Source organism: Mus pahari, chromosome 8 (genome assembly GCF_900095145.1).
Source record: "Mus pahari chromosome 8, PAHARI_EIJ_v1.1, whole genome shotgun sequence".
Lineage (NCBI taxonomy): Eukaryota > Metazoa > Chordata > Mammalia > Rodentia > Muridae > Mus > Mus pahari.
In genome coordinates this window covers 21,785,348-21,800,585 of record NC_034597.1, presented here as the reverse complement: position 1 = coordinate 21,800,585, position 15,238 = coordinate 21,785,348, and the positions used below count along the sequence as shown (strand labels likewise).

General features: G+C 40.9%; 1 protein-coding gene across 3 annotated transcripts in view; it reads right to left on the bottom strand.

The window, feature by feature from the left end:
- Dcp1a (decapping mRNA 1A) overlaps window positions 1-15,238 on the bottom strand; it is a 47,055-nt gene that overhangs the window by 15,329 nt on the left and 16,488 nt on the right. For all 3 annotated transcript variants that reach the window (XM_021204131.1, XM_029541353.1, XM_021204132.2), the window contains exons 4-5: window positions 8,558-8,624; window positions 5,773-5,911 (exon numbers count right to left, since the gene is read on the bottom strand). In XM_021204131.1, coding sequence (XP_021059790.1) covers window positions 5,773-5,911; window positions 8,558-8,624 — 206 coding nt within the window. The remainder of the gene's footprint in view (window positions 1-5,772; window positions 5,912-8,557; window positions 8,625-15,238) is intronic.

The window sequence follows — 15,238 nt, the reverse complement described above, 5'->3', positions numbered from 1 at the left end:
TTTGTAAGTTTATCGAAACAACAAAAACGAACAAGAACAAAATAAGAAACTTCTCCAATCTTCAACGCAGAGAAAGAACAATTTCCACAAGAAAAATAAAAGTAATTTTCTTTTTTAAAAATTTTCTTTAAAACATTTTTTTTTTTAATTTATCGTTCCATTCGTTTACACCTCAAATGATATCCCACTGCCTGGTTACCCCTCCACAAGCCTCCTCATCCCACAACCTCCCTCAAAAGTAATTTTCTTAATATTGTACTGTCCAGAAACATGCTCAACATAGGAATAGGGACTCGAATATTAAACGAGTGGACAGAGTACTATGTTTTTCCATTTAAATGATAATTCTTATATTATTTTAGGACATCAAATTTTGTTTTGTTTTGAAGGACAGGATCCCTTCAGGTTGGTGAACTCATTATGTAACTAAAGCTCTTTGAACAGGGTCATCATTAATCACTATGGACCCCACTACAGGAAATGACTGGCACTGAAAATGAGAGAAATGCAACACTGTTCCTAAGAAGCTCTTAAAGCAGAAGATACAATGCTCAGAAATATCAAAAACTGGGAGTTTCCCTAAGCGAGGAGAAGTCCCAATATGTCATTCTTTAGATGAGGCTAGAGGACCTGGACTCAGCATGTCACCTGGTGACCACGGGCTGGGGCTGTATTCCAACAACCCTTCCACCTGGGGGAAGGCAGTGACAGGTCTCAGTTCCACTATGGCCCAAGTGACTCTTGAGTTACTGGACTCTGCAATCCTTAAATAGAACTTGTGAGATGAGCATTGTGACTATGGACACCTTGCTAACAGTTCTGAAGCATTTGGGGCAGTGCTGGCACTTGTACAGGGCCTTTTTGAAGGTTTATCTTCTGCATGTTAATGATGGCAGTCAGCTGTAAGATTAGGAGTTATGTATAATCACATACAAATTTGGAGGGTAATTTTTATAATATTTGGCAAAATCTTTAAGGAGGCTTAATTCCTAGCATTATATAAGCTGGGCATGGTGGTACATGCCTAAAATTTTAGCACTTGGGAACTCAAAGTTCAAGGTCATCCTTGGCTCTATAACGTGTCTTGAGGATAGCCTAAGTAAAAATCTTTCATCTACTAATTCCATTTGAAGTAATTAATCTTAGGAGATTAGTATGATATATAGTGATTTAGCTTCAGGACTGTAGTGCTAAGATATTAAGAGAAAGAATTAAGAGAAATCTAGGGTATTATTTATGTAACTGGGCATGCAAGTTCAAGGCCATCCTGGTTCACAAAGTGAGTCCCAGGTCACCTAGGACCACCACAGCGAAACCCTGTTTCTGTTTTATCAACTGAAATCTCCCAAGCACTTCCTGTGAGATGAACAGTTATTGCTGATGTAAACGCAGACCTGTAGTAAAGAACACATTATAAATGGGCAGCTAATAAAATTAACACACACGAATGTCCATACGCATTTGGTTTTTTTTTTTTTTTTTTTTTTTTTGGTTTTTCAAGACAGGGTTTCTCTGTATAGCCCTGGCTGTCCTGGAACTAAGAAATCCGCCTGCCTCTGCCTCCCAAGTGCTGAGATTAAAGGCGTGCGCCACCATGCCCAGCTCCATACACATTTGGAACGAAGTGTTATCAACAACTACTTCTAGCAGGCAGGATTACTTCATTCTCTTCTTTTTGTTTATTAATCATTGAACATAAAAATTTCTATAGCACTATACACTGCTTGACAAGGAAAAATAATGATATTCCTACATTTTGAAGAACAATTAAAAATACTGTTCATAATCCAGGAGTTCGTCTTGTGGCTAAAAACAATGCGAACTGGGCTAGCTGTAAAGGTCTGTAGTTTCGGCTATCTTTCATTACGTGAAATATAAAAGTTGGTAAAAACAAACTACAGGGATTGTAGAGAGAAAATACTGACAAAGCTGTAAGTTTCAAACAGTCTTTTATAAATACTATGCAAAAATGCTGGACCTGTTCTGGGTGTGGTAGTGTATGCCTGTAATTTCAGTAGTCAGGAGGCTGAGCCAGGAGGATCATTTGTTTGAGGCCAGCATGGATTACAGTGAGACTACAAAAAAGAAGAGAGGAGACAGGAGGGGAGGGAAGGGGAGAGGAGGGGAGGGGACGAGGTATAGAGGGAGGGAAGGATAGAGAGGGGGAGGATGACTATCTTATATAAACCGAACAGGGAGGATTTAGAATTGATATTAAATCTGAGGCCTGCTTACCCTCCCTTCCCTTGGCTGGCAGTTTCCCAAGTCTGCCAAAAAGAAACAGAGGGACTATCTACATGCTGCTGGGGAGACTCCTTCCAAACACGACCATGTGGGCCCAGAGTTACTTCTAATATCAGCTCCATTTGGTAAACCAGGCAGACAAGGCAGAAAGCAAACTTTTATTTATAAAGAAGCCCTGCTTATAGTTTTTAAAGACAAAAAGAAAGCCCTATAAGCAAAATGTTAAAGATTTAACAAATCTTCAAACATTTCATTTGAATCTAACCTTGGATAACACCTTATATATTCTAGATTTTTTTTTAAAGATTTATTTATTATTATACATAAGTACGCTGTGGCTGTCTTCAGACATTCTAGAAGAGGGCAGCAGATCTCATTACGGATGGTTGTGAGACACCATGTGGTTGCTGGGATTTGAACTCAGGACCTTTGGAAGAGCAGTCATTACTCTTACCTGCTGAGTCATCTTGCCAGCCCCTAGAATGTTCTTTACAATAGAAGATGCTGTCTGTACTAACTGCTTTTACAGTGATTGAAAAACCTTATGAGATTTTTATAGACTGCCTACTTGACACTAAAGATCTAGTGTCTAAGGGTTGGTACAGGGGTAGATACACATGGAAAGTGTTAAAAGAAAAAAAGTTTTCTTTCCTTTTGTATTTTTTGCTTCTCAGACAGAGAAGCCAAGGCCATTCCTTGCAGAACTGGTTCCACTGAGCAGTATTTAGTTCCTGTCTCATGGGTATTTTGATCAAATCATCACTCAAGTTAGTGACCATCAGTACCCAAGTGAACACAGAGAGGCAATGAGAAATAGCACAAGGTATTTTTGAGAAGGGATTATGGAAAGTAAATTAGCCTTTAAACCAAACCAAACAACAACAAAATAAACTCCTTGATTTTTATTTTTTATTTTAAAAATTATGATTATAGATGACTGTTTTTCCAGCATTTAGTTTCTTTAGAAATATATGCTTTCAGATTTTGTTTTTTTTTTTGTTTTTGTTTTTTGAGACAGGGTTTCTCTGTGAAGCTCTGGCTGTCCTGAAACTCACTCTGTAGACCAGGCTGGCCTTGAAGTCAGAAATCTGCCTGCCTCTGCCTCCTGAGTGCTGGGATTAAAGGCGTGAGCCACCACGCATGGCTCAGATTTATTTTACATGACCATTTTGTCTGCATGTATGTATGTACGCTGTATGCATACCTTGTGACCATGGAGGTCAGAAGAGGTCATCAGATACCCTGGAACTGATATTAAGGATGGTTGTGAACTACTAGGTGGGAGCTGGGAATTGAACCTGGGTCCTCTGCAAGAGCAACAAGTGCTCTTAACTGCTGCGTCATCTTTCCAGCCCTCAATCTCCCCTGCCCCAAGATTAGTTTATATGTGTCTGAATATTCTGACTGACTGACTGACTGACTGTATGTATGTATGTATGTAGTCTGCACTCTTGGTGCCCAGAGGCTAGAAGAGGGAGTTATAGTTCCTGGAACTGGAACTTACTAACAGGGTAAGTCACCACAGGGGCACTGAAAGTAACCTTGGATCCTCCTTAAGTATTCTGAACTGCTGAATTCTCTCACCAGCCACCACTATTTAATTTCTATAGATAAAGAAACTGTTCCTTTTTATCTACGAGCTACTGAGGAATTTAGTGCAATGTGAAACCTCTCATGGGCCCTAAACTATATTTCCCCACGAGAAGGTGAGAATGCTTTTTAAAGGGAAAACTTAGCTCCAGAACACTTGTGCCAAACTCTGTTCCCTGAATTCTAGATTCTGGAGACATTAAAGGCAGTATATGAAATGCTTCAGTAGTGAAGCTCATGCTATGTGAGACCACGGTGTCTCCATACCACAGAGGCCCAAGACTGCTGGAGGAGAGGAGGGTAGAGAAAGGGGGAGAGGGAAGAAGAGGGGAAGCAGATACCTCACAGCATTTATTAAATTCTTTTAGCCAACCTGAATACTCTTTCTTGCGGGGGAGGGAGGGAGAGGCAGGCTTAGGAAGTCATTCTGCCTGTCTCCTAAGTGCTGAGGTTACAGGTATCAACCATTATCTCAGTGGAAACAGGATTTATTTTTCAAATTTTTATTATTCTATTTCTATTTGTTGTGGTTGTGTATGTGTATATATAACATGTGGCTTCATACATGCCATGGAAGAGTATGTGGAAGTCTAAGGACAACTTCTGGAAATCTGTCCTGTCCTTTCACTGTGGGGTCCAGAGACTTACGTGGCAAGTGATTTTTACCCACTGAAAGATTTTTATTTTTCTGAGGTGGTCCCACTCTGTAGCCCAGGCTGCCCTCAAATTCCCAGCACTCCTGCCCTGGTGTCCTATGTTGAGATCATTGGTATGATCTACAGTCATGGCCAGCTCAGGATCACGATTTTCGATGGTCCCTTTCTGCACCCTGCTTCATGAAGATTTGCAGAGTGGAGATGACCTATCACTAAGGAAAGCACTAAGTTAGCAGTGGGAGGTGAGGAGCTGGAACTGGGCACAAACAGCAGGGAACTGAGGCTTCCTCCAGGGAGTGCAGGGCTTGATGGTATGAGAAATGCCAGGACACTTCCCCAGCAGCCAGGATTGAGACACTGTCAACAAGTGTTCCTTGCTTGCAAGGCTGGCTCTGAGTGTCTGCCATCCTAGTTCTCAGGAGGCACAGGCAGGAAAATCAGGGCTTCAAGGCCACTGAGGCCTCTAAGACCCCGACTACAAACAAACAGCAAGCAAATCACACACTCCATTACCACAGCAACAGAAAAGAAAACAAATGTCCTGTTTGGCAGAGTGAACAATTTGTAAGTATGAGCTGAATAAATTAGCTCATGTTCCACAACTGCCATTTTCATTATAATTTAGGAGGAAATCTTATCAGTCAACATAAAATCCAATGCAAACTCAAGAGATGCCCAGGCATGGTGGCACATACCTTTAATCCTAGCACTCCAAGGCAGAGGCAGATGGAGTTCTCTGAGTTCAAGACCAGCCTGGTTTACAAAAAAAGTCCAAGCCAGTCAGGACCACACAGTAAGACTCAAAAACAGTGGATCTCAAAACCCCCAAAACAATCAAGAAACAAAATATTCCCCAAACCACTCTCCCCCAAAACAGGAAAAAGAAAAGCTCAATTATAGAACACAAATGTACCATTTACTAGTATGGGATACAAACTACCAGACTATTTTTCAGAACCTATATAAATTCTCCAGGCCATGTGGCACTTGACCATGCAGGCAGGGATGAAGGGGAGCTGAGGGTTTCCCTGAGACACGCATTGAGGCCAACTCCACCCGCCAAGACCACTTTCTCCCACAGTAATTCTACAATGCTATAGGAACAACACAAGCATGGTCACATTTCCTTCCTAACCAAGTCCTCTGAGGTAGGCATATGAAATCACAGACTGCTCTTTTCTAAACTAGTGGCTGCAGCCTGCACTGGAGCGACATTCCAGTCTAAGACACCAGTAGGCCTGCCCCCTCGTTCATTGTTCCCTGGTCAGCACCAGAGACTTACCCTCTCATACTCATCCTTGGCTCTGCTCAGCATCTCCAGGATATCTATGGGCCTCTGGTCGCTGCAGCCATTGGCTTGGCTGGGACTCTGTTTATCTCGAGCAGCCTGCTGGGACCGCCGTGTCTCCTCTTCTACCACACTGTAAGAGGAGAACAGGCTTCAGAAAGGTCACTCTACACAACTGGTCCCAAGTGCTCTTTTGTCCACTTTCCAAGGATAAAGTAAGAGTGTCACATGACACTGTCCTTGCAACAGATAAAGAGCCTGCCTCAGTTACTTCATTCCAGACACACACAACTTAATCGTATCACCATCCCATTCACAACAGCAAAGTCCCTTACCTTTAGAAAGAAAAAACAGAATCTTTTTCTGGAGGTAGTAGAAGTAGGAATGTTAAGAAATGCATTCAAATGTCTCCTTTTCTCCTACAAGCAACTCAACCCCAGTAGAACTAAGTGGTACACAAACATCACTAAGACGTGGAAGACTGAACAGCAGATTGTGACCAGCCTGCAAATGAATATGGATGAATCTCTAATCAGACAGAAGGCTCTGAACTAAATATGTGACCAAACTCAGGGTGTTTAGGGGTATGCACTCTATTTTTATTGGCGTTATTTAATTCTACACTTTAAATCCTACAAGGCAAAGTCTCAAGTTAAGAAAGTCCCTGGCTGGGTGGGGATCTTTAGCTCTTTTTACAGGCATACATTTTTAAATAACATCCTTGTTCCTTACCATAGAAAAGGTTTGAAGTAATTGAGCAATTCTAGGAAATGTTAGGAACTAAAAGCTGGATGGAGACCACATGGGTATTTTATTTCCTGTGTAGATTTTAATAATGCAGCTAATTTTTAAAAATGCATTCAGATTTCAGTTACAAACTACAATGAACAACAGGTCCTTCCTGCCATGAGATGTTATGGATACAAGGCTCACTTGGTAATTTCGTTAACTGAGAAATGATATGCAATGATGACAGGCAGCTAACCCAACAATTCAGGAGCACAGGGCTTATTCCGAAAGGACCCTCCCTTCTTATATAGTTGACATGTGCTATGTCATCCAGGCTGAACTTGAACTCACAATCCTTTCACCTTAGCACCGGGATTACAGACATCTGTCATCACTTTCAGTAATTTCCTTTGCTTCCCATTTCTACTTCTATATCTACTTTGGGGATTAGTACAGCCTGTTCAGATGAACCTTCATTCTTCAGCCAATAACCACTGCAGGTTAGTATCTGGAGTGCCATCAAAACCCCCAGAAAACACAATTTTCCCTCAGTAGTTGTCAGGGTTCACACAGACAGATTCTCCACTCAGGCCTACAAGCTCTAACCTGGCAGAATGTATCTAATCTATTGATACATTCCTAAGTTTAAATACTTGTCTTCTGAGCACCTGCCACTTTCAAATCGAAACAGAACAATAAAAGCAAGTATCAAATGAATGCCTTGCTTGAGGTCATAAGGCAGGTGGCCCAGGATGGCACTGACAGACTCTCAGAGACAGCAAGTTTGTCCTCTTGTGTGATGTTCGTTTGCCACTCCAAAATACAGCAAGATGTATTTTGTAGATGTCAGCCCATTCTCCTGCACTACCTCTAGCTACACCACACCTACAACCATGAGCAGGACAAATCTTTACCTTCCTAAACTAAATAACATCATTGTTGAGAAGCAGTGTAACTTTACAAAGCCAACCCTCTCTCCTGTAAGACTGACTGTCAGCTTCCAGGCAGCAAAGCCCTGGAGGCGCAGCAAACACACCTCGTCTGCCATGCAGGCTCACACAGCCAGAGTAGATGACAGAACAGCAAGGAGATGAACAGTCAGGACACGCCAGCCGACCTGGGCTATAACTTGGCCTTTGTATGTGTAAGCATACCTAGAATTGAGGCTACTGAGTAAACTATTATACTTTCAGCATGATTAACTAAAACTTAAAGGAATTAAGACTATTTTCCTCCAAACACATAGGTACAAACCTTGAAGAGAGTAACAGAATTTTGACTTGGCAGGAGAGTAAAGAGTTCATTGCAGATTAGAGCAAAAACTAAAGAGGAAGCCAACATACACCAGAACAGACTGCTCACAGCACATTTTGCACCTAGCACTACGGTGTCTTGGGCTCCCAGAATTCAGATGGGCAATCTTGCATTATGGTCACTCAAGAGCTAACTTCTACAGGCTAGCACAGAGTAAAAAGCCATTCTTTAGATCACGAATTCAATGGAAATTATTTTCCAGAGTTCAAGATTGTGAGTCTTAACTATCTTCAGGCTGTGCTCAAACCAGGTTCATCTAAAGGATGTGTAATCTGCATCAAACTACCAAGCAGCACCACCCATCCCAGTAGAGATTAGTATATCACTGTATATGGCAGTCAGGCTACGTCCTGATGCATCTCATATTCTCTGCCAGGCAATCTGGCAGCTGGACTTGTTAAACTGAACTCTCTGTAGGACTGGATACAGTGGATAGGTGCTACAAAGGAAAATCTAATAATTTAAAAAGATGCTGTTGACATTAAATCATTAAACAAATATTCTTACATTTGTAAGTAACAATCACTCACATCATTCTAATGTATACACACAAAGATTATAAATACATTGGAACCAATAGGACTGATTACAGGTAATTTTAGAAAAATAAAATTTGCCTTTATCTAACTTTTGGTAATAAAAATGCATTAACTAGGAGATATTAGTACTGAAGAGAAGCTGGGATTAAAGTAATGTCTCATCGCTCATTAATCTATGGAATAATATAAATACTTACTCAGCCATGAGTTTTGCTATGCGATGACAGTCATTCTTGTCATAAAACCAGATACTGTATATTGACACTTGAAAAACAAAGGAAAAAAGAGATAAGCATAAGGTTTTCAAGTATGAGTACATGCACAATGTAATTCACCATCAGACCCTCAAATTATTAGTAATCCCTCTAAAGAAAGAAAGAAAGAAAGAAAAAAGGAATAAAACAAAACACACAGCCTTTCCCCAAAGTTCTTAGAATCAGGACAGGCAAGACTCAAGATGTTAATAACAAAAACCAAGTGAGGCTTAGTAATATACGCCTATAATCCCAGCTACTCTGGAGGCTGAGGGAGGAGGATTCCTAGTTTAGGGCCAGCCTAGGCAACTAAACAAGGCTGTCACAAAATAAAATTAAAAAAAATCTGTTGGTGATATATAGAACTCAGTGGTGCTGGGGTCACCGCCAGTGAACCCCCCCAAACAAAACAAAACAAAAAAACCATCACCAATAACAAAAAACCCAAAAAAACCCATAGACACACACAGACTCCCTCCCCAGACACACGCACACACAGAGTTTTAAACATCATAATCTGTCACTAAATATCAAATACATTATTACATGCATATTATCAAGAAAGACTGCTGATTCAATCACTATGAATGGTAATTCCAAACTAGCAAGAAAATAAAACCAATGTCTTGATTACTGAAAACCAAGTTCACTGGCTAGGCAAAAAGCAGAATTTATGAGTTTCTTGAATCTTAAATAGAATAAAATTAAACTCTAATGACAAAGCTTTTAGAGAGTTTCGAAGTAACTGCGCATGCTGTCAACTGATTGCCGTCACCCATCACACTTCTTTTGTCACCTTTTCATACCCTATTATGGCATTTCACATAATTGAAGACTTAAAAATTATTGTTGCAAGATAAACCACTTTTACTATAAAAGATGACAATATATAAATTAGCCATTACAGCCGTTTTTTGGATATGGTGTGCAGCAATACTGAAGACGAAAGTGAAAATTAACAAAGCAGAGTGCTGTGATGCACGACAAGGGATACAGTCTGTCAGCTGGAGGTAAGTCACTGGGCCAGGAGCTGGAGGAGCTGGAGGAGCTGGGCTCGCTCCGCCTACAGCCAGGAAGCCAGAATACTGTGTGCTACTGTGGCGCTACTTGGTCTGGAAGTTAGAGCAAGTCTTTCCACAGCAATGAACCCAATTTAGATGAACTCTTCTTCATGGGCCTGTTCAGAGGCTTGTCTCCTGGGTAACACCAGATCCTGTCAGGCTGACAAAGCACTAACCATCACACCACCTAATGCGCCTGTTCTGTTCTGTTTTCCCTTCTTCTTAGACAGAACAGCCTCCGTCTAGCCAGGAAGCCCGACTCTCTCTGTAAATAGCAGTGGGGCTTTTTTGTTTCTATCTGTTTCTGGATGTTTTCATGTTGTTTATTTGTCTATTCCTGCAATGTCTTCATTAGAATAGTTATAAGCCTTAATAATGAGTAGAGTTGCCGTGTACTTTAAGACAGTCATAGTCAGTGTTCTTTTGCTGTGAAGAGACACCATTACCAAGGGAACTCTTATAAAAAATTTTAACTGGGGCTGGCTTGTAAGCTAGGGATAGTTCAGAGGTTCAGTCCATTTTCATCATGGCCAGAAGCATGGCAGCATGCAGGTGTTGGAGGAGGAGCTGAAAGTTCTACATTTGATTGGTGGGCAGCAGAAAGATACCGTAAGCCACTGGCCTTGGCTTGAGCATCTGAGACTTCAAAGCCCTCCTCCAGTGAGACATCTCCTCCAGCAAAGCCTTATCTACTCAAGTAAGGCCAGACCCCCAAAGTACCCCTTCCTGTGAGTCTATGGTGGTCACTGTCTTTCAAACTAACACAAAGACGGTTTCATTTTCTAGAACTTTTCATGTAAAAATGTATGTTAAAGCCTAATTCCTAAATGGGGAAGTTTTATCTATCTATTTACCGAGTAGGGTTTTGCTGTTGTTCCGGTGTTTTTGAGATACTCTTCCGATGTAGCTTAGGCTGACCTCAAACTCTTGATCCTCCTTCCTCTGCAAGTGTGTGTCACTAAACTCAGATTATGGCATTGTTTTGTTTCCACCATGTTGTTAGTACATAAAATTGCAATAAATTTGATGTGTTTTCTGTGGTACGAGGACTACATGAAAAGCCTTGCATTCTAACTGCACACAATCCCCTGCCCTACAACTGATTTTTTTTGTCTTGCTCTTATATCATAAGACTTTACCAAAATCCTCTGTCAGCTCTAAGAGTTGTATATGTACAATGACATTACTTGATTAGGGACAGATTGAGTCCTATATGTAGTATTTTTCTCTCGACTCATCACAGTAGTCCCAGTGCCAGCGACCGTCTGTCATCTCAGAGGAAACACATTCAGTCCTCTATGACAAGCACTAGTTATTAGCTGGATGTTTCTGTAGGCATGCTTCAGCACGGTACTGCTTCACTTCTATTGCTAGTCTGCAGTTTTATCAAGAATGGACAATGGATTTGAGGAACGATCTTGTAATCATGAGGGTTGGGTACACTGCTGAACTCTGGAACACTTGCCTATCTTGTGCCAGGCCCAGCCTCAAAACCAAAACAGTAACAAAATCCATATGCTGTTTACTTCTTTAGCTTACTGACTTGGAAGTCTCCATTCACTGACTTTCAACAGAGTCAACTTTCCATATCTGGCATATGCCTCCTGGGCACTTAATACTTTTTTTAATGTATTAAGGCACTTGGTATATTTGAATTTAATAGAGAGCTATTGAGTCTATGTTCATAAAAAACCAGACTTTTCTTATTTTTAGTTTTCTTGTTTTGTCTTTGTTTTGATATTAGGGTGTATTGGTTCTGTGTGTCAACTTGACACAAGCTGGAGTTATCACAGAGTAAAGGAGCCTCCCTTGAGGAAAATTCCTCCATGAGATCCAGCTGTAAGGCATTTTCTTAATTAGTGATCAAGGGTGGGAGGGCTCATTGTGGGTGGGGCCATCCCTGGGCTGGTAGTACTGCATTCTGTAAGAATGTAAGCTGAGCAAGCCAGTAAGCAGCACTCATCCATGGCCTCTGCACTGGCTCTGGCCTCCAAGTTCCTGCCCTGTGTGAGTTCCTGTGCTGACTTCCTTTGGTGATGATCAGCAATGCAGAAGTGTAATCTGAATAAATCCTTTCCTCCCCAGCTTGCTTCTTGGTCATGATGTTTGTGCAGGAACAGAAACCCCGACTAAGAAAGGGTAATAGTGGTCTTTAGGAAACATTTAAGAAGTATTCCTTTGTTTCCTACTCTCTGAAGAGACTAACATTAGTAGTAATTCTTTTGAATTCCCTAGTAAGATAAATTGTGCCTGGTTTTTTTTTCAGGAACCTGTAAGTTACAAATAACATTTCTTTCATGTGGGTCAGCAGTATTCATGCTGTCTGTCTTGGTTTAGTGTGTTGTTTGTGAACTTTAAGGAGTTATTCCACTTCTTCAAAGTCATCAAAAGTTTATGAATGTAAAGTTCATAAAAATCTCAAGTATCGTAACAGTTGCGGGATTTGTAATATCTCATCTTTTCCCCCTAATAGAGACAAATCTGCTTTTGTTTTTTGAGATTGGCCCTCACTTTGTAGCCTATGCTACCAGGAACTCAGGATCCCCTCTGAGAACTTACACGCATTTGGCTCTAGCCCAACTCTAAACTTGTGTCTGCACTCCTTAGTATTGTTAAACATTTTAATTGTATTTTTTTTCATAAAACAAGCTTTTTCCAATTTGATTTGTATTCTCATCTTTACAAATTTCTCCCTTTTGTATTCTATGAGTTGATTTTCTATCCTCTCCCCCCTCCTCCTCTTCTTCAACCTTAGATAAGGTCTCTTAAAGCCCAGGGTGGCCTTGAACTTCTAATCCTCCTACCTCTGTTTCCCAAGTGCTGGGATCATAGGCATGTGCCAGCACACTTATCTGTCTCTAATGTCTTGGAGTAGGAATTTAGTAGGTTCTCAGTCAGAGCCACATAGAAAGGCAGGCATTTACCGTGGCTCCCGAGGTTTCTTAAAATAAAAACTATCATTAAATTAAAAAACAAAACCAAAAACAACAAAAAACTATCACCTAGGCCAGACTGAAGACATAAACCCCTCTTGCCATTCCCATCCTGACTTCTTCCTGGAGGGAGGGAGAGCACCTCCCTGGTGGTCACTTCTTATCAGCAGAGCTTCCAATCCTTGCCAGGTTTGGTTGGCTTGCCTTAGCACTGTTGGCACAAATCCCATGTGATATATGGGAAGCCAAGTCCACCTGGGCTACCTTCTGTTGCTAGGCAGGCTTTCATCATGTTAAGACTGTGAAAGACAGCCTCCTGCTGGGTTGGCCTGTTTGTCACACATCCCACCACCTTCCTCTGTCTAGCCTTCAGAGTTCTCCATCGCTTTGTAACATTTCCAGGTTTTACAGTTGTGCTTATCGATACGAGACGAATCATTTGCTGGACTGTTCAGATTGTTATGCATTCTTGTGGTTGGCAAACAGGAGTCTAAGAGGACAACTACATGGCTTATTAATAAACCAGAGGAAAAAATAATTTTAGGACCAGAACATTCTTAGAGCATCTGCCTTGCCACCCACACCTTGTACCTAGATCTCATTGCATTAAAAGTTAACTTAAAACTAAATTATATACATGTGTATATTTATACTTATTTATGTCCATGTCAAAGCATGCATATAGAGGTCAAAGGACAACTTAGCAGGGAGTTGGTTCTCTACTTCTACATGTGGGCTCTGGGGACCCAGCTCGGGCCACTAGGCTTGGCAGTGAGCAACTTTTCATGCTGAGTCATCTTGCTAGCACCATAAAGCTTTTTAATGCAATAAAAGTAGTGATAGGGTTTCTCTGTGTGGCCCTGACTATTCTGAAACTCACTCTGTAGACCAAGCTCATCTTGAACTCAGAGATCCACTGGCCTTTGCCTCCTGAGTGCTGTGACTAAAGGTGTTCATTACCACTGCCCAGACAAAGTAGTGAATTTCAATTACTCCTAAAGACAGAGAAATACAAAGAAAAAAAAAGCTACATTAAAACTGCAAAGGAAAAGGATAGCATGAAGCTGGGAATGGCAGTGTGCATAATTAATCCTGGCGCTTGAGAGGCTAAAGTGAGGGGGATCACAAATTTGGGGCCAGACTGAACTACACCAGCAAGACCATGCTTCAAAGAAACAAGAAGCTGCAGGGTTGTAGCTCAGCTTGGGGAGTGCTTGGCCTGCCTAGTCCAGTATTCGGAAAAATCCTAGGTTTGGTCCCCAACACTACATAAAACCAAGTATGACAGTGAACGCCTGTGGTCCCAGCACTGGTTGGTGGAGGCAGGAAGCTTACGAATTCAAGGCCATTTTCAGTTACACAGAGAGCAAAAGGCACGCACACATGCCAACGAACTCAGAAAATATAAATATAAGCACAAAAAATAGTATTTTGTATTTTTATTTACTACATTTGTTTTTGTGTCAAACTTCTGTTCCTCCTGCCTCTACTTCCTGAGGAGTACATGAGTCATCATACCTGGCTTTACTAAACTTTATTTTTTTGACAATGAAAAATTTCCTTTTGCTCACGCATGTAATGATGAGAGAAAAATGGTATATTACTAGAAATGGGTGGTTGTGGTGGTTAATTTTTTTTTTTTTTCCCAGACAGGGTCTTACCCTAAGGTAGCCTAAAACTTTCTTTTAATTTTTCTTTTAAAGATTTTATTTAATGTATATGAGTACATTGTAGCTGTCTTCAGACACACCAGAATCTGTTACAGACAGTTGCGAGCCATCATGTGGTTGCTGGGAATTGAACTCACAATCTCTTGAAGAGCCTTCAGTGCTCTTTTTTTTTTTTTTTTTTTCGAGACAGGGTTTCTCTGTGTAGCCCTGGCTGTCCTGGAACTCACTCTGTAGACCAGGCTGGCCTCGAACTCAGAAATCTGCCTGCCTCTGCCTCCCAAGTGCTGGGATTAAAGGCGTGTGCCACCACGCCCGGCTGCCTTCAGTGCTCTTAACTGCCGAGCCATCTCTCCAGTCCCAAACTTTCTTTTCTTAGAAACCTTTTATCAAAAGCTAGGTGTGATCAAGGCCTGTGCCTAATAATTAATTCATGAGACCAAGGCAGGAAGATCAAGTCTGAAACCAACCTAGGCCACAAAAAGAAATCTTATTTCTAATAAAGATTTTTTTAAATCCCCCTTTAAACAAATATTAAATAACACTTGTAAAAATATTATTGAAATGTATCAATCTAGGGGCTGGAGAGATGGCTCAGCCGTTAAGAGCACTGGCTGCTCTTCCAGAGGATCTGAGTTCAATTCCCAGCAACCACATAGTGGTTCACAACCACCTGCAATGGGATCCGATGCCCTCTTCTGGTGTGTCTGAAGAAAGCAACAGTGTACTCATATAAATAAAATAAATCAATCTTTAAAAAAGAATATATCAATTCATAAGGCCAATCAATTAATAAAAGTTATTTTGATGGCAAATTACTGAATTAATGCATACTGAATTAAGACCACTTCTGCAAGACTTCATGTCAAATCGTTTAACAATCTGCTGTTTAATTCTTTAAAGATTTTAAGCTGAATTTTTTTACTGTTACTGCTGTGAATTAAGATAAGAATAAACAGAGTA